The following is a 23,381-nucleotide window of genomic DNA, read 5'->3' on the forward strand; positions in this document are numbered from 1 at the left end:
TAAGCTGATGGCTAAAGTTTCATTTGGTTATTTACACTTTCATGCTCTCTCAAAGCACATAGTATGTGGATATGGCAATGGTCTTCCTTTCTCCATGAAAGATCTCCACATTAATTACCTGTTGTTTTTATCCAGGAGATAAAGAAAACATTATTCTAAGGAAAGGTTTCTCAGCTGCAAGGTGACTGATTCCCAGTTGGGAGGGCCTGTCCTCTGCTGAGACACCAGCAACATCCTTTACTCCTCCATTGTGATAACGTCATTTACAGACACCACCATATGCCCCTCCCTACTTGAGAACCATGGATTCAGGTTTTCAAAATGCATTAAAAACTTGGGCCTTCCTCAGACAATTCACAACCTGCGCAGCTATTCCTGAAAACCCACAGTGAATAATCCAAAAGGTATTTTCAATAATATAATCAGAGAAGATACACAATACCACTTTCTTGATACAATATTAAATCGGCTGTGAACCATTCTAAATGAACACTTTCATCTCAATACTTGATAGGAATATGATCTAAAAAAATGATCTTTAGAAGAGGAATACTTCTGCCTAAACAAAAAAATTAAAACAAAAACAAATAAAAAACCACTCCAGAGTCCTGGAAAGACAAACAAGATGGCAGTGTGCTCTTCTACAACAAACCCACAAATAAGCAAGGTGCCACAGCAGATGGGGCGTTTGATGCTGAAGCTGAAAACGACAACCTTTAAAAATTTAAAATAACCACCATAAGAATGAGGAGCAAGCTCTAGGGATGAAGCAGCGGCAGTAAGTCCACTTAAGACTCCAGAAGTGTAATAGTTAAACATCCAGGTTGAACCAAAAATACGGTATGTGAAGAAATCTTTATAAAACAGTATTTTCTTGTTCTCAGATTATTTTCTGTATGCCTCCAAAATACCCTTAGCCCCCTGTACTCAAAGACAATTTTCATTACCCAACACACCAATTATTGGGTGCTCTGTGTGCATGCTAATGCCCTAATTCATCTGATTCGCTAACTAGTCTGTGTCAGACTAGCACTGGGCTCTGTTACCATTTTCAACAGCTGACCGGTTGGCAGCAAATCACCAGGCCTTTCTTCTGCAGCACTCTGGAGGAATGTTAACTTCCAACCTTTTCCTTACAGCTGAGTATGTCAACTGTTTGCACTATCCAGGTACGTCCAAGTTCTGTCAGGATAGATACAATTTCCAGGGTCGAGATGAGTTCTTGGCATGCAGAGCACACTCAAATAACGAAGATGTCAAGTCTAGAAAAGCTGCAGGCAAGTGGATTTTCATCATTTAGTGTGTTTATAGGAAGCTCTGGTGGCATGGTCGAGGAAGAAAGAGATGGGTGGTATCCTCCCTAGAGGCTGAGCTATACATTGGTTTCAGGTAGACAGCAATGAGTTAGCAGCTGAGCGGTGTATACTCTTGGAAATCCAGGAGATGGTTAAGGAGTGTATACCACAGTGAGCAAGACAAGTGAGTGGGTCACTAAAGTCAAAGTCTGAATCTTGTCTGCCAGGTAGGACTATGTTGTCTCGGGCAACTCCTTAAGATATCCTTTCAAACATCAGCGTACACAATCCAAGGGAGGACATTTAAGATTTTCCTCACAGTGTTACAGTTGAGAAGAAACCAGATAATTTACATGGAGATCAATGTAGGAGATCTAGAAATCGATGCTTGCTCTCATTCTGGCTTGCTTACAAGTCCAAGTGTGAGGGGAAATGCTACTTATCCCCCAGCACGCAGAAACTCACTGTAAAATGACAAGTTTCCGGCATTCCTTAGAGGAGTCTGCTAAATTAGCTCTCTTTGACTGTTTATTGAATAAAAAAAAAGGTAGCCTTACCTTTAGATTATAAATACTTAAGTAATATATTTTTAGATGAGAAAGACAGCATGTGAGCAAGAGAGCCCATACAGTGTTAGAGGGAGACGTGAGTTTTATTCAGATCTCATGATGCTGGAACACAATCATTCAGAATTAATCCATGGGAGGGTAAGATGACTCCAAAAGCAAAAAACTCACCTGTTTTGATACTTGTATCCACAATGTGAACATTCAAAGTTCCAGGAAAAAGAATACATGAAAAGTTTCTCAATCTGAGGCTCTATCTTTAAGAGGAGGGGAAATGCAAACACAGGGCTTTCCATATCACCTTCAAAAAAAAGGGGGAGAAAGTATTGTTTGTAATTAAATGGCAAAAGCAAAACAAAAGGACAAGCCATTATCATCAAGTGGATCTGACTCACAGTGACCTCATGTGACAGAGCAGAACTGCCTCACAGTGTTTCCTGAGGCAATCATTCAGTTAAGGCTGGGCTGGGAGGTTTAAAACAATTATCTAAAACTATGCAATACAGAAATAAAGATTTAACTATGACTTGATCTTCTTTACTTTCTTAATGGACATTTATGAAAAATCTCTATAACCATGGGCCCATATTATCTGCTCAGATCCTGACAGCTTCTGGGGATGAGGGGAGAAATCCCTCATAACTGATTTGCAAATGATTTGTTATAGATACTAAAATAACTTGAGAAACTAGGTAGGATCATTTCGAAGGGAATGAAGTGGCATTTCTCATTTGAATCTGCTTATTCCACATGTGGGCAGGGTTCCATATAACCTGTGTGGAGGAGCTGACTGATGCACAGAGGCTTCATGTGATGGCGGGAGAACTGCCATAGACTTCCGACGCCCTCACCTGCTCCAGGTCTTCTCCAGCAGGGTGGGGGAGTACAGCCGTGGGAGCCCTAAGGAATGGTTCTGCCCTGTCCTACCAGGTCACTACGAGTGACTCAATGACAGTGCGGTGGGTTTGTTGTGTGTTTTGAAAACACACACACAAAAAATAGGTTTTGAACCTATTTTTGTATGAAAATGTAAAATCAAAACAAAATCATTTTCTCAAAATAGAGATAAATATATAACAATTATGAATACGGATGACAGAAAAAGAATTGACACCTTTGAGCTGGTGTTGGAGAAGAGCACTGAATATCCTGTGAATGGCAAAGAGAATGAATAGTTGTCTTGAAGAGAGTGCAGCTGGAGTGCTCTTAGGAGGCAAGAATGACGAGGCTTTGCCTCAAATATTTTGGATATTTTGCTCGGAGGTGCTATTCCTTGTAGGGGGACATGATGTTGGGAAGAGTGGAGGGTCGGGGAAGGAAAGGAAGACTCTCAACCAGTTGGACTGACACGGTGACTGCTGCAATGGGCTCTTTTGTGTCAGAAGTGTGAGGACGGCACAGGACAGAACAGGGTTCAGATCTTTTGTTCATAGGGTCGCTATGAGTCATACTTGACTTGAAGCCACCTAACAACAAACAACATCTAAGAAAACGTAATATGTAGGAATAAATAGTACACAGTACAGCCCAAGTTTTGTGATTAGTGGTTGCTGTGCACCATCAAGTCGGAAATGACTCATAGCTGACCCTCCAGCGGGTTCCAGATGCTGTTAATCACACAAAAAGACTGCTCTTCTTTATCTCACGAAGCAGCACTGGATCCAAACCATGTGTCTTCTGGTTGACAGTGCAACTCTTTACCAGTAGGCCACTAGAGTTATCAGCCATGTTAATTTTACTGCAATGAAAATTAACTAGAAAAAACTTAGATTCCACAGCACAAAACCTTCAGATACATAAAACTCTTAAGTGATTATCATGTAATGGTGATTTATATAGCTTAAGTTGACTTTAATTTTATTTCCTTAGGTGCAGCTCTCAAGATTACAAATTTTATGGGTCACCTCTCATCTCAATGCTGCTGAGTCAGAAGTGTCTCATAGCTGACCCTCTACTGGGTATCCAAAGCTGTAATCTTTGGAAGATCATCAACAAGATGGATTTATAGTGACTTTAACAATGGTCTTAAGCAAATCAGAGATGGTGAGGATGGCACAGCATAGGGCAAGATTCAGATCTGTTGTTCAAAGAGTTGCTATGAGTCACAGTCGACCCAATGAACACCTAACAACAACAACAAAAACAATCACCATCTTTATGGAAGCAGATTGCCACATCTTTCTCCCTCAGAGCAGCTGGCTGTTTCAAACTGCTGAATTTTCCATCAGCAGTACAGTGCTTAACCAAAACACTGACAGGGCTCCTCTTGCCTTCCTACCTCTGTCAAAATATAAAATAACCACAAGGATGGGACCCGGTTTCCGGCTGCCTCTTCTAGTCTATAAGCCCACCTATCCTTGCATCAGTGCACAATATTCAAAGGTCAAACACAGCAAATCATAACAAGATTAGCTTTCTGCTTTTTTTGGTAAGCCAAAAGATATTAAATGGATGTCACACCAAACTAAAGAAATATTTACCTTTGTGGGAGAAATAAGGAAGAATTGGGGAAGAATACAAAGGGGCTTCAGTTGAAATAGTTCTATTTCTTAAACTAGAAGGGAGAGGAAAAAGGATAGTTTACAATGCATTTTTTAAAAAACAACAATCAAAATGATTATTCAATTTTATGCATTTAATCAACACTGAGGGGTGGGTACAGACTTGACATCTATTCTTTAGTATTCTAAAACACGTATTATTATGGATCAATATTTTAAATACTCTTTGAAGCATTAAGATCTTAAACTCTATCACAGTATACAAACGAGAGGGATTTCACTGTAGTGGTGGAATCATTTGCATGCCCGACAATTATGATCACACAACATAATTCAGAAATCTCTTCTCTGCTGGTGCTAAGATGAATGCATTCAGCTGCTAACCAAAAGGTTGGCAGTTCAAATCCACCAGCCACTGTGAGGAGAAATAATGCTGCAGTCAGCTTAATGACTTACAGCCTTGGAAACCCTATGGGCAGTTAGTTCTCTGTCTCTGTGAGTCACTGTGAGTCAGAATCAACTTCAAGACAGTAGATTGGGCTTTTGGTTTCTTTTCCATAGAAGACAAAAGTTTTACCTGGAGATGAAGCAAAATACAACACTGTCCCAACTAAAATCATCACACTGTGCAAGGTGGTGATTAAGAAGGAAAAATCATTACTCTATAGCTCACCTGGGAATCCTAACAGGAACCCCAAATAAAGCAACTCAGTCACTCAGTCAGTCACCAGCAACACAGCACAGAAGTCTCTAGGTCTCTGCTCCAGGGATCTTACAGGGAAGGCTCCTTTCACATGAACCAGCCAGGGGCTAGGAGCACAGGAAAGGGTGACAGCCAGACTCCAGGAAAAATGTAGGGTGTTCCATATTTTGTGATAGTGGATACACAAACTCTTCATGTCTGCCAAAATTCACAGAGCTAAACCTTTCTAGGGTTTTGTGGTGGGGTGGTGGTGTGTTTTTTAGGGTCCGTTTTATGACATAAATTGTTTGAAGGGAACATCCCACCTGACAGTCTTCTAGATCTGGAAGGAGCCCTGGTAGTGTAGCAGACTAAGCACCCACCAGCCAAAAGACGATGGACAGAACCCAGAAGACTCCTAGGAGAAAGAGGCTGTCTGCTCCCATGGACATTAGACATAGCCAAGGAAATCCTATGAAGCAGTTCTACTGTTATGGGGCTGGTGTGTCAGGACTGATTGGACAGCAATGGGTTTTAAGTGTCTAACCCTAAAGGAGCGAGTGGCATGTGAAAAATCACTTTAGTATTTTAGAAACAGAGTAAAGTTGTATGTAGATGAGTCCTTAAGATACAAACTGGAAACACTAAGATTCATGGGAAGAAGATGAAGAACTAGCTCTGGGTGAAAAATACACCACCTTACAATACAAGATCTGGACCTGGTAAGAGATGTCGTTCTCTGAGAGGAGAACTTGAAAACAATGACATTTTATTAACTTATGAAGTGTCACACAATGAGGAGCAGCCCTGATGGTACAGCTGCTAAATGTTTGGCTGCTAACCCAAAGGTGGGCAGTCTAAATCCACTCAGTGGTTCTTCAGAAGAAAGACATGTAATCTGCTCCTGTAGAAAGGAAAACCTTGGAAATCCTGCTCAACTCTGTCACATGGGGTTGCTATGATTCACAATCAACTACCCTTAGAATACAGCATTAAATAAAGAGTTAATACAAGGAAAATTAAAGACAAAATCTACCCACTGGCTCAACTAAGCAAGGGGCTCCTTTGAGTAATATTTTTAAGAATTGGGAAAACCCAGAAGATCCAAGGCTCCTCTGCTCTCTGCTCCTAGATGTTAAAAGCCAATTCAGAGAGGACAGAATCCTTTTCAAAGACGAGAAAACTTTACTAGAAGGTCACGGGTATATTTCTCCTCATGTCTCATTGGCCAAAACTGTGGAAGTCCATTTCCAACCAATCACGGGACTGGTCTTGTTGGTGTAAAGCAGTTTTTCCACCCTGTCCATATGTGAAAAACACAAGGAAGCATCTAGAAATGACTGACCCCTGAGCTCTACCCGCAAGGGTCTGATATAACAGACTTGGAAGGGGTTCACAGCACTGCTGTTTACTTTTACATCCCCTGGTCACTTTTCCCATGGACAGTCAAGGCTGAACTAAGGGGCTAATCTACTAGAGAAAGTATCAAAAAGCTAACCATTGTTAATGTCCCAAGTGTCCACCTGATCCTAATCCAGATCCCCTCTGAAGGGGAATAACACCAGCCAGTAGGTTTATATAGAACAGCCCTGCCCACTGAGGACTTAACCAGTGGTAGAGTCTTAAGCCCCACTGCCGAGACTCTTATCCCCATATCAGCTCCTTCAAAGTCATTACACACTATTCTACATTTCCTTATGGTACAGCTGTTTATTTACAGTAGGGGAAACACAAAATTTACTTACCTAATGTGCAGCGAAGCTGGGGTTGAAGTCTGGTAAAAATTTCATCTCTGACTTCATTCAGACAAGCATCTATCCTTACAGACACTTCTAAAGGAAGTTTTTTACCATCTCCATCTGAAAATACGATACAGAATATTATACTAACTTCTTATCCATCTGTGCTTTTCCACCGCTAAACTAAGACATTAGTCAAGAATTCAGAGTTCACCAGATCTACTCCTCCAAAATTATATAAGACTATATTGATCATTCTAATGCGAAACTTACACTTGGACCAGGAGGCAGTCATCAGAACAGAGCAAGGGAACACTGCATGCTTCAAAATTGGGAAGGGCGTACGCCAGGGATGCATCTTATCTCCATACCTTTTCAACCTATATGCAGAACAGATTATCCGGGAGGCTGGGCTCTATGAGGAGAAATGTGGGGGTCAAGATTGGTGGACGATTTATCAACAGCCTGCGTTATGCGGATGACACAACCCTGCTTGCTGAAACTGAAGAGGACCTGAAGCGCCTGCTGCAGAGTGTCAAGGACTGCAGCCTACGCCTGCAATATGGATTGAGGCTCAATGTCAAGAAGACAAAGATTCTCACCACTGGACCAATTGGCAGCATCAGGATGGATGGCAAAGAAATTGAGATTGTATACAGCTTTAGTTTGCTTGGCTCCATAGTCAACAGTCTTGGCACCAGCAGCCAGGAAATTAAAAGGCGCATTGCCATGGGAAAGTCTTTTGTTAGGGACCTCTCCAAAGTACTGAAGAGCAATGGTGTCTCTTTGGAGACTAAGGTGCGTCTGATACAGGCCATGGTCTTCTCAATCACCTGTTATGCATCAGAGAGTTGGACAATGACCAAGGATAGAAAGAGAATTGATGCCTTTGAGCTGTGGTGCTGGAGAAGAGTACTGAGAATACCATGGACTGCTAGGAAAACAAACAGATTTGTCCTGGAAAGGGTTAAACCGGGTGGCTCCTTGGAGGCAAGGATTCTGAGGCTCCGTCTAACATACTTTGGACATGCTGTGAGGAGAGACCGGTCCTTGGAGAGGGACATCATGCTTGGGAGGGTGGAGGGACGGCGCAGGAGAGGAAGGCCCTCTATGAGGTGGATTGATTCAGTGATTGGGATAATTGGGATGGGAGTGTCGGAGACAGTGCGATTGGCACAGGACAGAGCGGAGTTTAGGGCTGTTGTACATAGGGTCACTATGAGTCGCAGGCGACTCGACGGCACATAACAACAACAACAACAACATTTATCAGCCTTATTCATAGTAACAGTAAAACTAAGAACCATCCATATCCTCATCAATAGGAGAATGAACAAATAAAACTGCATTTTATCTGTACCATAAGGAGCCCTGGTGGTGAATTGGTTCAGGAAAAACAGCAGTAATTTGCTGGTAAATGACCCAAGGAAACCCCATGGGGAGCTGTACTCTGTCACCACGAGTCAATTTTATAGCGATAGCACAGCACCCAAAAACATCAAAGTTAGGATAAAAGAAAAACAGGACATTTAATTCTAACATTCAACCTACAATTTAATTAGGAATTATGGTCTTTTGTCACCTACATAGCACTGTGCTTTCTTAGGATTACAGAAGACAAGATTAACTGCCACCAGGTCAATTTCCACTCACATCAAGCCTCGAGGATGGAGTAGAACTGCCCCAGAAGCCAGGATTAGAGAGAAGAAAAGTGCAAAGTAAAAACGCCTCTGAATTGAAAAGTTTCAAAAAACTAGGAATGACTGGTACATGGGGGGAAAAATTCCGTCTTACAGAAATTCAAGTTGAAACATTTCTCATCTAGCAAACCACTACTTTTAAAATGTTTACACTCAAAGGTAATTACAGTACTCTAAGATGCTTTCTTCTAGATAATGAATATGGAATCATAACACCTTGCTAAAAAGCCATAAAGATTCTTAATGTCCATATTTTACTGTAACTTCCAGCAACTGATTGAAAAGGCATCATAATAATAAAACACAGTGAGTCACTCACAGTCAACAATGGAGAAATAATGCACAGGATTCACACCAAAAAAAATGGCACAACCATGAGGTGTCTTCTTTAATGAAAAAAAAAAAATTTATACCAAAGGTGGTGTCTCTCTGGTGGTTCAAATGTTGCTCTGAGGGCAAAAGATGGCCAAACACTTCTATGCAACTTACAGCCTCTGAAAACCCACTGGCAGTCAGCTGTAAGTTTTGAGTTGAATGAAGACAAAGATATCTATAATGTAAAGGGAGTTAGTGCATTATGTCCTGCCTGGCAAAAATGTTGTCGTTGACTGCCTTTGAGTCGAGCATGACTCAAAGCGACCCTATGAACAAACGGCCTGAAGCCCCTTTAAAATTAACGACATTTATCAAAAGTCATAGTTTCTGGAGGAATGTTGTTTAGTAAGTGGATGCCACTCCTGATTCCAAACCTGTCATAGTATGCTACTGTTGTTATGTGCCCTTGAGTTACCTGTGATGCATAATGACCCTCTATGAAGCTCTGAACTCTCCGCTGTCCTGAGCTGGTCTCACTAATTCTGACACACCAACCCCCACCGCCCCAGACACTGTATCAATCCATCTCATCTGGGGTCTTCCTCTCCTGTGCCGTCTGTCCACCCTTCCAAGCATGAGGTCCTTCTCTAAGGACTGATTTCTCCTGGCCATGTGACCAAGGTAAATGCGGCGGAGCTTCAAAATCCTAGCCTCCAAAGAGAGACTTGGTTTCACCCTCTCCAAAACAGACCTATTTGTTTTCTTGGCAATCCATAGTATGTTCAAGATTCTTCTTCAGTGCCACAACTCAAAGGCATTAATTCTTCATCTATCATCCGTAGTTATTGTCCTACTCTCTGAAGCCTAACTGAGAAGACCATGGCCTGGATTAGGCACACCTTTGTCTCTAGACTAACATCACTGCTCTTCAGCATTCTGGAGAGGTCCATGACAGCAAATTCTCCCAAAGCAATTAAGTCTTCTGATTTCCTGACTGCTGGTGTTTAAGAGTGTTGACCGTGGATCCAAGCAAGCTGTAACTGCTAACAACCTCAATCTCTTCTCCATCTAATATGATGCTGCCAATTAGCCCAGTGGTGAGAATCTTTGTCTTCTTGATGTTGAGCTTCAATCCATATTGAAGACTACAGTCCTTGACCTTTTGCTGCAAATGCTTCAGGTCTTCTTCAGTTTCGCTAAGCAAGGTTGTGTCATCTGCATATTGTAGGCTGTTAATGAATCTTCCTCCAGTCTTGATGCCCCACTCCTCCTCATAAAGCCCTACCTCCCAAATGATGATGTTTTCCATACAGATTGTAAAAGTGCAGGGACAGGAGGCATCCCTGACCCACTCCTTTCCTGATTTTGAACCATGCAGTGTTTCCTTACTTTGTTCTGAGGACTGCTTCTTTGTCCAAGAATAGGTTTCGTATAAGCAAGATCAAGTGTTCTAAGATTCCCATTTCCCTCAAGGATAGCCAAAATTGTTGTGATCCACACGTCAAATGCCTTTGCATAGCCAATGAAACACAGATAAGACATTCTTCTGGTACTCTCTGCTCTCTGTCAAGATCCACCTGACACTGGCAATAATATCCCTAGTGCCACGACCTCTTCTAAACCCAGCTTGAATTTCTGGTAATTCTGTCAATGTACTGTTCAAGTACCAAGAGACTACAAAAGAAGTCAAATAAAGGTAAGGATTCTTGTTCTCTTTGCAAGATTTTTAAATCTGTAAAATAGTACAGTACCAGTGCAGAAATAAAGTGAGCGATAAGTTAAAGAATCAAGCTCACTGCCATTAAGTCAATGTATATTCAAAGAAATTCTATAAAACAGAGTAAAACTGTCCCAAGATTTCCAAGACTGTAATCTTTATGAAAGCAGACTGCTATTACTGTTCTCAGGGAGCAGCTAGTGGGTGTGAACTGCCAACCTTTTGGTTAGTTGTCTAATGTTTAATCATTACGCCACCAGTGCTGGAACAGCAGCACACATATATGGAAGATTAGTGTATGAAAAAGGTGACATGGAAGGTAAGTTGAAAATGAAGGACTAGTCAAATGTCAGAACTTGGAAAACTGCCTATACTAAAAGAGAAACCTCCATCTTTACCTCATACCATATATAAAAATTAACTCTACGTCAAAAGTAAAACTTAATGACTTTTTAGTGAAAGCACAGGAGAATGACATTCTGACCCATGGAATAGAAGAATCTCTTGGAAAAGCTACAACCATCATTGCTATTAACAATCTAGTGAAGGCCAACACATGGCAATCCACATACAGACCAGAACTGCTGCTCCGTGGGATTTTCAAGGTTGGATGTGACCTTTAATAGCAGGTGCCAGAACTGTCTTCGAACCTCTACGTGGCCATGAACTAGCAATCTTTAAACTAGTAGTTCAAGACTTAACTGTTTGTGCCACTAGGTACAAATGGAAAGCTACTAAAACATAAGGAACAAATTCGAAGATTTATAAAAATAGCAACTAAGATGTACAAAAACTCATCCCCATCAATAAGTACATAACAACAGCGTAAACAGGGCTAAATCACATTGACATTTCAGAGAAGGGGGGCTGTGTGGTCTAAGACACATAGAAGAGCCAGTAAGTTTCTTCATAATCTGGAAAAGGCAAATCTAGACCACAGCCCGTTTCACCCACACAAATAGCAAACACCTCTAAATCTCCAAATGACCATGTACATGTCCACGGAGCAGGAAGCTGTCTGCTACTGCTGAGGCAGAACTCTCAGTACAACCACTGAAGAAAACAACTGGTCTTTCTCCTGGAAACCGGGCCTTCCTAGGACCTGACATTCCATACTCAGCGTACATCCAAAAGATGTGCTTCCACTTGTGTCCCAAGAGACCTGTCCCGAAGTATTCCCAGCATGACTACTGGTATACCTTAGAGATATGGTGGTTCAGCCTCAGATCATCAAGTACAGCAAGTATAAATCAAGTCCCGTAAGTTCTTCTGGTTCTCCAGTGCATAGCAACTGCATTTCCACTATACTGTGTCTATAAAAGGAGCTCTGATGTTATGTAGTATGCTAAGTGTAAGTGGATCAAATCCACCAGGTGTTCCATGGGAGAAAGCTGGGCAGATTCTTCAAAAGATTTATAGCCTCAGAAGCCTAAGGAAGTGTCACCGAGTCAAAACTGACTCTACGACAGTAACCGTGGGTATAGTCTATTAAGCATACAACAACACTAAGAAAACACGTGAAATACTGCAAGAATTCCCAAAATGTGACATAAAGTGAGCACATGCTGTTGAAAAAACGGAAGTAATAGACTTGTCTGACAGTGCTGCCATAAACCTTCAAAAAACGCAGTATCTGTGAAGCACGCTAAAAGTGAACTGCAAGAAAATAAGGTATGCCTAAATTTGTAATGGCAAAAACAGCTGACCTGCCCTTTACAGGTGGATGAAGCAATAAAATGACGAAGTAGTTACAAAATGGAAATACAAAGCAATGAAAACAAATGATGCTCATCACTGTTTGGAGAAAACAGTCTCTAGTTAGGATGACAGATCTGGACACAGTGGCAATGCTGAACGGTGACTTACCAATGTCACTGAGTATGTGAGAAAACACTGAAATAGAAAATGTTTTTGTGCTCTAAAAAAACAAAAACCAACAACCAAAAAAAAAAAAACCCAAAAAAACCCCCACAAATACAAGTAATTGCATACATAAAATTTAAAAAAAAAAGTCCGAGAAGAAATACAGGATGACACCATTCCTGTAAGCTTACAATTATTACGGAATGTTAAGACATATTTCAGAATAATATAACATGGGAATGTGGGAATGTTCTCATTCATCTCCACATGAAAAGTGGGTTCATGAGTATCCTATTTTACAGAAAGTAAAAGGAAAAAAAATACACTCCTAATATTCAAGGAGATTTTCCTTTTGGGCTGTGCAATTATTAATGATTCCGATTTAGTTCCTTTACACCGCTTTTCAGTTGCTTCAAAACTATACTGTATTCTACATAGTAAATACCACATGCCTGTCTAAGAAAGAACCAGTCTCTTTCTCCTGTCTGTTCTTCCTGTCATCCAGCTAGAACTGACTCATAGTGGACCCTCCAGAAGGTTTCCAAGAATGTTGTCCATCTTTCTCCCATGAAGCCTCTGGTGGACTTAAACCCCTTGGAGAGGCTTTGCCTCTGGAGTAGCAGCAAAGCTCTGCAGGGACAAGGCTGCCATTTGGGTTGTTATGGGAATGTAACTACCTTCATCTCTAACCTCACAACATCTGGCCCTGGGCTCCCTGCTCTCAGGTCCCTACACAGAAGATAGTGATGGCTTTTTTTTCCCACATGTGGTGAAAAAACACTCAAAATTAACTTCAAAAACTAAACAAAACTAGCACTACTAATTTGGTTGAGTTCAAGGGCCACTCAAGACTATGGCCCTATGACAGTCTTTAAATTATGAACCTAAATCAGCCCCTGAAGTCATCTTGTAGCTAAAGGCTTACAAAATAATGAGCATTACCCATGAGCCCTGGCCTCCTTCAGAACACCATCTCTATGGAATCAAAAAGTCAACAATGATTTTAAAAAAGATGAGAGTATGAAAGGGCAGGGAAACCAAATTAAAAGAAACAAGAACTACTATGAGACTGTTTACTCATTGTGAAGAAAGAGTGTATCCAAAGTTATGGCTCAATCTGTGAAGACTACTGAATAGAAACCCAAGTTGCTATGTGAAAACACAACAAAATACTACTAAATAAATCAAGCAGTAGTAATCAAAATGGTTACTGTGTCAATTCACCTCACCCAGGGTCTTGCTATCAGAGTAACTGAGGTAAAGGGGGTAGGTGTGTCACTGAGACTTGCTCAGGATGCTTCGACTCGCAGGCGACTTGAGGGCACATAACAACATCAATCAAAACAATCTGGTAGTAGGGGAAAAGTTAGAAAGAACTAAAATCTTAGCACTAACCTTGAAGGCCACCTGGCTGATGGGTGCACAGCAGCTCATTAGCTCTCTCATACTTAGTCAAAAGCCTCCTGAAGATAGAGTCTTCTCCAGAGCCCAGTTCAGTCACAGCCATTTTTAAAGCTTTCAAGTGCACCAATGCTGACAGGATGCAGTCTAGCCAACACAGAGAATAAGCATTTTTCCACTGGACACAAAAGGCCTGGCCCATTGACTTGCTATTGTTCTCTGGTGGTATTTCCAGTTTAGGGAGAAAGCCTTCATGCTGAGGGGAAGGTTCCCTGGTTCCTGTAACGTCCATTGCAGAAGGATCGTGTTTATCAGCAAGGCCAACCCCATCAGCCTCCAAAGTCTCCGTCTGTGCCAAGGAACCAGCTGTCCCAAGGGGGCTCTGCTGACCATGTGGAGGCAAGGCAGGTAAGTGAAAGGAGGCTTCATCATGCGTTTCTCCATTGTGTTTGTTGCTCAGTGTTTGTTCACCATCCACAACAGCGTCAGTTTTAGGCTTTTTGGAATTTGTTAAAAGAGGTGACTCTTTGCAACTGGTTGCCGACTTTTTTCTTTTTTGACGAGGCTTATCTGGAATGTGGCAATTTCCCAAATCAGGAGAAAGTAAGTTATTAAGTGATTTGGAGACCAAAGGGTAGATGCACTAGAAAGAAAAAAGAAAATGACAAAAATTCAAATAAGTCCCAATCCTATGACATGAAATCCAGGCAGAAAATGCTGGCATTGATTTAAACATGTGGCGGTATTAGTAACTAGTGAATCTAAATTTTAAACAACTAAAGATTAACAAGTTGGAGCTCTGGTGGCCTAGTGGCAAGAAGCTGCACTGCAATCCCAGAGGTATGCAGTTCAAATCCACCAGATGCTTTGCTGGAGAAGGAGGGACAATCTCCTCCTGTACCAGTCAGATCCGATTTGATGGTACACACACAACAAATAATAAAGTAAAATTAAAAAAAAAAAAATTATAACAAGTTGAAATTCATTCAAAACTTGACTCTTAACAGAATGAATGGCCCTAGTTAATTTGAACAAGGGTTAAATTAAGCATTCTAGGCTGTGCAGGGACACTATTTTTGCTTTAATTTGGGAGGGAAAAAATAATTTCATGCAAATTTTAAAATTTCCATAATTTTTAAAAACTCAGTGAAGAGAACATGATACTTCTGGAGAAACGACCGAACATATCACTGCCGTCAAGTCATGAGTCAATTCAGGTAACAGTGACCCTTGAGGACAGAGCAGAACTGCCCCCTAATTTTCAAGGCTGTCATCATATTCCTGTGAAGTGGCCAGTGGTCTGGACTGCTGATCTTTCAAAATCAGCAGCCCAACACTTATCCCAATGTGCTGCTGGGGTTCCTTGGAGATGAGCTGCATGTAACACTAAAAACTAGGAAAGAAGTATTTCCAATTTTTTTTTTATAACTCCCTGGAGTAATTTATTTCCTATTATTTTTAAACTAAATAGTAATTTGAGAGAAATAGTACCTTTCATTTTTATGGCCTCAACAAGTCTCACAATGATCAACACAATTTCAACCACCTATCAGAACTACTTTGACTTTCATCACATGGCTGGGGCTCTCACTCGGTTGAATCAGTACCAATTCATTGCTGGTCTTCCAGCAAGTTTGAAGAGGTTGCCAATCACATGGGAGGAGACTGCCTACCTTTTTCCCAAGGAGCACCTGGTGGATCCAAACTATCTGTCTTGGGTTGGCAGCACAACGCCTTACCCATCAGGCCACCAGCTCTGGCACAGTCTGGAAAGTTCTGCTGCTAACCCAAGGGCTGCACTCTCTTGTAGCTTGAACCCATGAGCTGTTCCTCTGGACAAAGATGGGTCAGCGCCTCCCACGTGATTTACAGCCTCTGAAAACCTGGTGGCAGATCAGCTGCAATCTGTTCTGACTGGACGGCAATGGGTTTTTAATCAGAACTGTAAACCAAATACTAAAATAATCAGTTCTTCCTAAGTTTAAAAACTGACAATTATTCAGAGAGGTAAATTCAACAAACGGATACTAAGAATGTACTCTTCTCAAACATCATCTGAAGGAGCTCTGGTAATACTGTGCATAGTTTGTGTGTTACACTGGCAAATCACACACCTTCCACATAAGCATGGGAGATGCGACAGAGGCACAATACTCTTGCTCACACCCTTGACCCTTGCAGCAGACTCTGGGCTTGGCCACGTGGCCAGCTGTTGAAGGGGATGTGAGCAGAAAAGAACAATGTCCTGCTAGCATCTGTTCTCTGGGCCCCTCTGCTTGGATGCCTCTCCCTGCACACGTGCACTCGGTGCTGACCATGGCACTAAGAGACTCTCAAGAGTAGGAACCAAGTGAGACTCAGAGGGAACACTTCACACCAATTACCAGTCAACCCAACATTCCAGGTGTCCCAGATAGCAGCAATTCTAAAGCTGCCTCTGGTCAGGGTGTGGATCATGAGAAACTATCAAGAAAGCCAGAAAGTCTTTAAAGTTTTAGTTTGTATCCCAGCAAGAGATGGGAGAAGCAGACTAAATGCCCTCACGTTAAGAAATAATAGCAGCTTCTTCTAATACCAGAAAAAACAATAACCAAGGGCCCTGGTGGTGCAGGGCGCTAAGTGTTTTGTTAACCAAAAGGTAATGGGTTCAAATACACCAGATGCTCCTCAGAAGGTATAGAGCAATCTGTTTCCATGAAGATTAACAGCCAAGGAAACTCCAGGGGCAAGTCCACCCTGCCCTCTATGGCCGCTATGAGCCACATCTTGATGGCAGTGGGTTTTCATGTTGATAAGGCCACACCTGTTGGGAATTTTTTCTACTGATCACTTCATCAGCGTAATACAGAAAGACAAGTTTTGGGTTCTTCTATTCCAACAAACTTTATAGTTCCCATCAACAAACCATTTGATGCTCAACTTTACACCTTGATGTTTTTTTTCTTAAACCTTGTCAGAAAAACGAAAATCCTTTAAAACCAAAAACTACTGCAGACTGAAAAGTCATTATAAAGATACAGTGATCACTCATTTTTAGTCCAACACAATCATTTTATATCCTTTAAAATCAAATGATGAAAAGAAAATCTAATTCTCTCCCACTGCTTTTTTGTAACAGCTTAAAATCAATAATTCCTAAGTTTTATCACTGTAAAATACAAAGAGGGAAAATACGTTACGTCATCTTATATTTTAAAATAAGGTATGGCGACAGACAAATTACAAAGGTACTAAAAAAAATCTCATTATTATAAATTTCATTTAAAAATTGAGATTTGTCCAAAAATAGATCTCAGGGTACATGTAAGCAAGAACCCCAGAAATGCAGGAAGAACAGTGCTGCGATATTGAAAGAACTACGATTACTATTACAAAACAGAGAAGATATACAAATTGTTAAATAGAAAATGAATTTGCTATGTAAACTTTCGCCCAAACCACAATATACTTAAAAACAACAACAAAAACCCTAACAAAACCACAACATAAATTAGAAAAAAAGACTGTAAAATGTTGTTGTATTAGGTGCCATCGAGTTGACTACGACTTGCAACTACCCTATGAAGAACAGACTGGAACCCTGTCCCATCTTATGGCATTCTCATAATCTCTGCAAGGCTCAAGCCTGCTGCTAGTTATTGTGTCAATGCATCTTGCTGAGGGTCTAGACTAAATAATGGAAAGCTTAAAAAAATAACAGACCCCTCAATTCATCTCATCTCATTGCTACTGAGCCAGAACTAACTACTCATTGTTCTTCTACTGGTTTTCCAAAGCTGTAAATTGCATAAGAAGATCGCCCATCTTTCTCCCTCAGAGCCACTGGTGAATTTGGATCACCAGAGAGCTAGCCTTTACATTAGCAACCTGTTCAAAATCCTTAAAGCTCACTGCCAAGTCCACTCCACTCACAGCTTTCATGTAGCGTAGAGCTTCTCCATCGATTCTCAGGGCTGTAAGCATGTAGCGGAGCAGTCTGCTTCATCTTTTTACCTCAGAATGGCTGGTGGAGTCAAATCATCACTCTTTCAATTAGCAGCTGACTGAGACACTATATAATAGTTTCTATTTGGTCCTAATTTGGAAGCAGCGTTTACTGCCTTAGCTTTTTTATCCAACTCGAGAAACATATCTAAATATACATAAAATGGATTTCCCAAATGACATTTGAAAGCAGTACTTTCAAGTGGACCTCAGATTTTACAGTAAACCTCTTTAGAAATGAATAAACTGGCTCAGAGGCCCTGGATACCAAGGATCAGTAAATGTCTTCTTGTAAAGGACCAGAAAAATAAATATTCTCTGCTTTATGAGCCATAAACTCTGTTACAACCCACTCAACTTCATGGCAGTGCAAACACAGCCAGAGGCAACATATAAATAATTAAGTCTGGCAATGTTCTAATAAAACTTTATTTGTGCACAGTGAATTTGAATTACAGTTATCAAAAGGTAGGGGAAATTATCATTTGAGTTCTATTCTCCTCAGTCATTTAAAAGTATAAAAATCATTCTTAGACCACGGATACATAGTCTGCTGACCCCTGGGACAACCAATGTCCTTTACAAAGGATCTTCTGTGGAGATAATGACCTTGGAAGTTCTACTCTGCCATACAGGTCACTAGCAAAAGCAACAGTACTTAACACCCAAACCACTAGAACACCATGTCACATCTACCACTGTTCTCAAAAAGACTGTATTTTGTTCTTCCATTTTCTAGCAAACCTACTTCAAACAGGTTATCAGAACTGCTTTGTTAAAACATTAAAGTCTCCAATAACCTTCGGTGGTGCCCTAACCTTCCTTGCTTTTTAGGACAGTGAGCCTCCTGCCTGGTTTTGTTCCTACATTATTGTCCACTTTTTCTTGACGAGTTAGATGGTTCCACTCCATCTCCCTAACCTCCAAATGTTGGGCACGCTCCAGGGCTCTGTCCCTGGGACCTCTTTAGCCATCTTCCCAGGTCAAAACCGCCCAGTCTCACTGATTACCTAATGCTGTCAAATCCCCAAGTCTTATCTCCAACCTTCAACTATACCTAAAGCCTAAAACACTGAGCCAACTGTTTACTCCATTTTTCACCTGCAGGTTTTGACTGGTACTCAGCTCCTGATGTTTCCCTCAAATCCTCCCTGACATCTTTCCCCTCTCAATTACTAGTAACTTCACTTTTTCCATTGCCCAGGCCAAAAATCTTGGTATCATCTGTGATTCTTCCCTCTCTGTCCCACTACATGTATCCTAATCATCAGCAGACGCAGCTGGCTGTTTTCCAAGCATATACAAAACCCAACACTGTTTCCCCCACTAGGGTACTGCACTGCTGTCTCAATAGTTCCCTGTGTCATAGCTTGCCCATCCATGTATTTTCAACACAGCAGTCAGAGTAACAACACATCCCTATTATGGTTCCTCATCTCATCCACAGTAAAAACCAGAGCCTATAGCAGCCGGCAAGACCCTAAGACTTAGCTGGCCCCTTGTTATTTTACAGAAACACCTTCCATCCCTCTGCTCTAGACACTCATGTCCAGCAAGGCTGTTCCTTTGCACTAACATGACTACCACGCTCAGGGCCTTTGTTCCTATGGCTCCCTGGAGTGCAGAAAGTCCTCCCTCACACACCCACTGGACTTGTTTACCTTCATTTCTCAATGACAGGGTCTGCTGCCACTCTGCCTACAATAGTAAACTCCCTTTTCCCTGGCACTCCGGTCCCCATAGCTTTCTTCTCTCCCCAGTCATGTGACACACACACAAAATATATTTTCTTTGTTTACTGCCTTGTTTTAATATTTGAAAATAGAACCTCCTTAGGGCAAGAGATGTTTGTGTTCTGTTCACCATTCTATCTTAGCATCTGGAACAGTGCCTAACGCAATGATGCTCAAAACCAGATTTATTGACTAAAGGCATAAAGAAATGTGTTTCTGTTTGTCAGAATGCCCAGGATTGTTTTCCTTCAAGTCATACCCAGCAAAATTATTTACTACCAACAGTGTAGCTTAATCTAGTATTTTCCAAACTTGGCTGATCATCAGATTTACCCTCAAAAGCTTCTAAAACTACAGAATTCTGGGCCAAACTCTACTGAATCAGAATCTAGTAGTATAACCTAGGAATAAAACAGAACTAAAACCCTGCTGGCCCAATGGTAAGGAGATGCACTGCCAACCCAAAGGCAGGCAGTTCAAATCCAGCAACACTTCCACAGGAGAAAAATTGGCAATCTCCTCCTGCGTGTGACTTACAACCTCTGAAAAACCTGCCAAAGGGTCCAGCTATGAGTTGGGTCCCACATGACAACACAGAGCAACAAAAAGAATGAGAGCTCATTTTGTGACAAAGGTGAGTTGGTGGTTCGAATCCACCAGCCCATTCCCTGGGAGAAAGATGGATAATCTCTTCCTGTACAATTTACAGCCTTGGAAACACAATGGGTGGGTGAGTTATGGATCAGTTCTGACTCAATGGCAAAGAGCTTTAAAATGAAAAGCCGCAAACAACATGGTGGCAGAATGGTTAAGTACTCAGCTGCTAACCCAGGATGTAACAGTTCAAATCACTTTTGTAGAAAGACAAGGACGTTTCTGTAAAGACAACAGTTCTATCCTAGAATGTCGCTACTGTCAGTGCGAGCTAGAATTTACTGGATGGCAGTGAGTTTTTAAGAGAGAATGCTGCATTCTAATGCCAGCTCTGCCTTCTGAGGATGATTTGGTGTTCCTAAGCCATCTCAATTTGTTTTCCCATTCATAAACTGACAGTATCTACTTTGCAAAGTTTGGACAATTATACTTACATAACACAGTTCCAGAAATTGTGAGGTATTATAAAATACAGACTACAGAATTTAATAAGTTTCTAGATAAAAGGTGTACCGTGGGCCCATACTACTACAACTAAGTCTAAAAGGTATTTAAAGGAAAAAATAAACACAGAAATCAAGCCCTAAAACCATAGTATTTAGTTCAGAGCTATATTATTTTTTTCTGCTGGAGACTAAGGTCTGCCTGATACAGGCCATGGTTTTTGCAATCACTTGTCATGCATCAGAGAGGTGGACAACGACTAGGGAGGATAGAAGAAGAATTGAAGCCTTTGAGCTGTGGTGCTGGAGAAGAGTATTGAATGTACCATGGACTGCCAAGAAAACAAACAGATTCATCATAGAAAGGGTTAAACCAGGCTACTCCTTGGAGGCAAGGATTCTGGGGCTTCGTCTGACATACTTTGGACATGTTGTAAGGAGAGACAGGTCCTTGGAGAAGGACATCATGCTTGGTAGGGTAGAGGGACAGCGCAGGAGGGGAAAACCCTCTATGAGGTGGATTGATTCAGTGACTGGGGTAATCGGGATGGGTGTGTCAGAGGCAGTGCGATTGACACAAGATAGAGCAAGGTTTAGGGCTGTTGTACATAGGGTCGCTATGAGTCGCAAGCGACTCGACGGCACATAACAACAACAAACAGCTGGACAAACCAATCTGTAAAATACTCTTTCAGGTACATTAAAAATTAAGAACACGTCCAATTGGTCTATGGTTAATAAAGAAATATCTTCATAGGAGGAAACTGCCTCATCTTTCTAGTTAACCTTTTTTTTTTCCTTTTTAATGGTCATAGGAACAAGGACATTCATTAGACAAGATTCAGTGGGGACTTGAAAAGATAGGGTGACAGAAGGCATAGATCAATGATGCCTGATTTTATGCAATGTATAGGAATGGGCTGCATAGTGGAGTGGACTTGGAGGGGGGAACTGTATAACAATCAAAGAATTTTTCTTTTACTTTTTGGCTAGCTCTGGTGACCTAGTGGCAAGAAGCTGCACTGCAATCCCAGAGGTACACGGTTCAAATCCACCAGATGCTCTGCTGAAGAGGGAGGAATAATCGCCTCCTGTACCAGTCAGATCCGATTTGACGGTACACACATTAAAACAAACAAACAAAAAAAAAGAATTTTTCTTTTACTTTTCAAAGAGTGAACTGGGGGAAGGGGTCGACAGGGGGAAAAGTGCAACAATGAATGAATGGAAATCCAAAGTCTCCGTAAACGTTCATTAAATAATAATAAAAAAAGCCTAACAAAAAAATGTATAGGAATGACTGTATGAAACAAAATGTGAATGAAGGGATGTGTGAAACACAATGTATATGAATGACACAAAACTTACATGAATTTTGTATGCAAATCAATATAAAATAATGCATATATATTTATATATAAATGTTCATAGAGAAAAAGGACTTCCACAAAGTTGAGAGGTTTTCCCCTTTAAATCAAATAAATCTCCAAATGTATTTCTCCCCTCACTGATCAGTAAACTCAGGCAACAACTTAGCAACTGGAAAACATTACAGAAACTCTTTTAAATTGTTTGTCAGACAGATTTAGTCAGATTCTCTCTCCAGTATCAACAATCTATTATTATTAAAATGAGCACAGAATTGTTTTGAAGAAAAGGCAACATGCTAAAACTATACATTATATAAGATTCACATTTTACCTGTAGATCCTCACACAAAAGGATTGATTCTTCAAAACTAATTCGAAAAGTTCTTAATGCATTTTGTTTTCCCTTCTCTTTACAAGCTGGGCAGTATTCACCTGATACACCATTAACTGAATCATAGTTCTACAAAGGAAACAAAGCATATTAAAATACAAGCATTTCTAAAGTGCTCAAATTACAAAAGTTAAATGGAAATACAACCGGGGGAAAAAAAAGGTATTTCTTTATAGAACTAGAATTTCCCTGGCAAGATATTTAGAGCATGGTAAACAAAAGAAATAGAAAGAGGGCTGTACATGTAGCTACTAATAAAAAAAAAGAATGCATTACAGTTTCTAATATTAAGTTTTAAGTGTTATGAATTGCCAGGAAAACATATGTATCTGCAAATGCTAGTCAACCACACAGTGTATGTTTAACTTTTACATTCATGTATTAATAAAACACAGAGAGGTAAACATATTAAGATAATCTTTCGCCATTGCTATAAGATTTCCGTGGAAGACCTAATTTTTCAGAAGTTAACTTGTGCAATTAAAACCAAATTAAATTTTAAAAAACAAAACTTTGCACTGAGGCAAAAAATGAGTTCACTAACTTTTCCCAAATACCCCACCATGTGGAGTGAAGATACCCCTATATCATCAGTCCCTTGTCCAATCACTGGCAAACCATTTCCAATCTTCGGGGAATCCATCAATCCGAGTCATTGGCTAACATATGTCACTTGAAACAGTGTCAATATCACTAAGGATTTTTTTCAATGAACCCTGGAAAAAAAAAGTCAATAGATAATTAAATAAAAATTCTACTTGCTTTCAAAAAGAACTAGACTATTTCATCAGACATATATAAAAAGCCTACTTCAAAGCTATTTATTCTAAGAAAAAACATTCTGAAATGAAAATACCTAGATTATTTATAAATTTAAGCAAATCTGTGGAGAGAGGGCAGAAACTAGTAGTAGAGTCAATTATCTTAAGACTCATTTGTAAGCAAATGAAACAAAACTTGTATTAGAAGAGGTAGCTATTATTTAAAGTCAACTACTTTGACCAGATGAGCCCTGGTTGTGTAGAGC

At 40.6% G+C, this 23,381-nt stretch overlaps 1 protein-coding gene across 1 annotated transcript in view; it reads right to left on the minus strand.

Moving 5' to 3' along the window:
• The window catches only part of USPL1 (ubiquitin specific peptidase like 1), a 39,785-nt gene extending 16,788 nt beyond the window's left edge, over positions 1-22,997 (minus strand). Inside the window, exons 1-5 of the mRNA XM_006894083.1 lie at positions 22,899-22,997; positions 22,295-22,423; positions 13,774-14,422; positions 6,790-6,903; positions 2,033-2,162 (exon numbers count right to left, since the gene is read on the minus strand). Coding sequence (XP_006894145.1) covers positions 2,033-2,162; positions 6,790-6,903; positions 13,774-14,422; positions 22,295-22,423; positions 22,899-22,997 — 1,121 coding nt within the window. The remainder of the gene's footprint in view (positions 1-2,032; positions 2,163-6,789; positions 6,904-13,773; positions 14,423-22,294; positions 22,424-22,898) is intronic.
• Between the last annotated feature and the right edge of the window lie 384 nt (positions 22,998-23,381).

This window comes from Elephantulus edwardii, unplaced genomic scaffold, assembly GCF_000299155.1.
Source record: "Elephantulus edwardii isolate Elephantulus edwardi_28Jun2011 unplaced genomic scaffold, EleEdw1.0 scaffold00134, whole genome shotgun sequence".
NCBI classification, from domain to species: domain Eukaryota; kingdom Metazoa; phylum Chordata; class Mammalia; order Macroscelidea; family Macroscelididae; genus Elephantulus; species Elephantulus edwardii.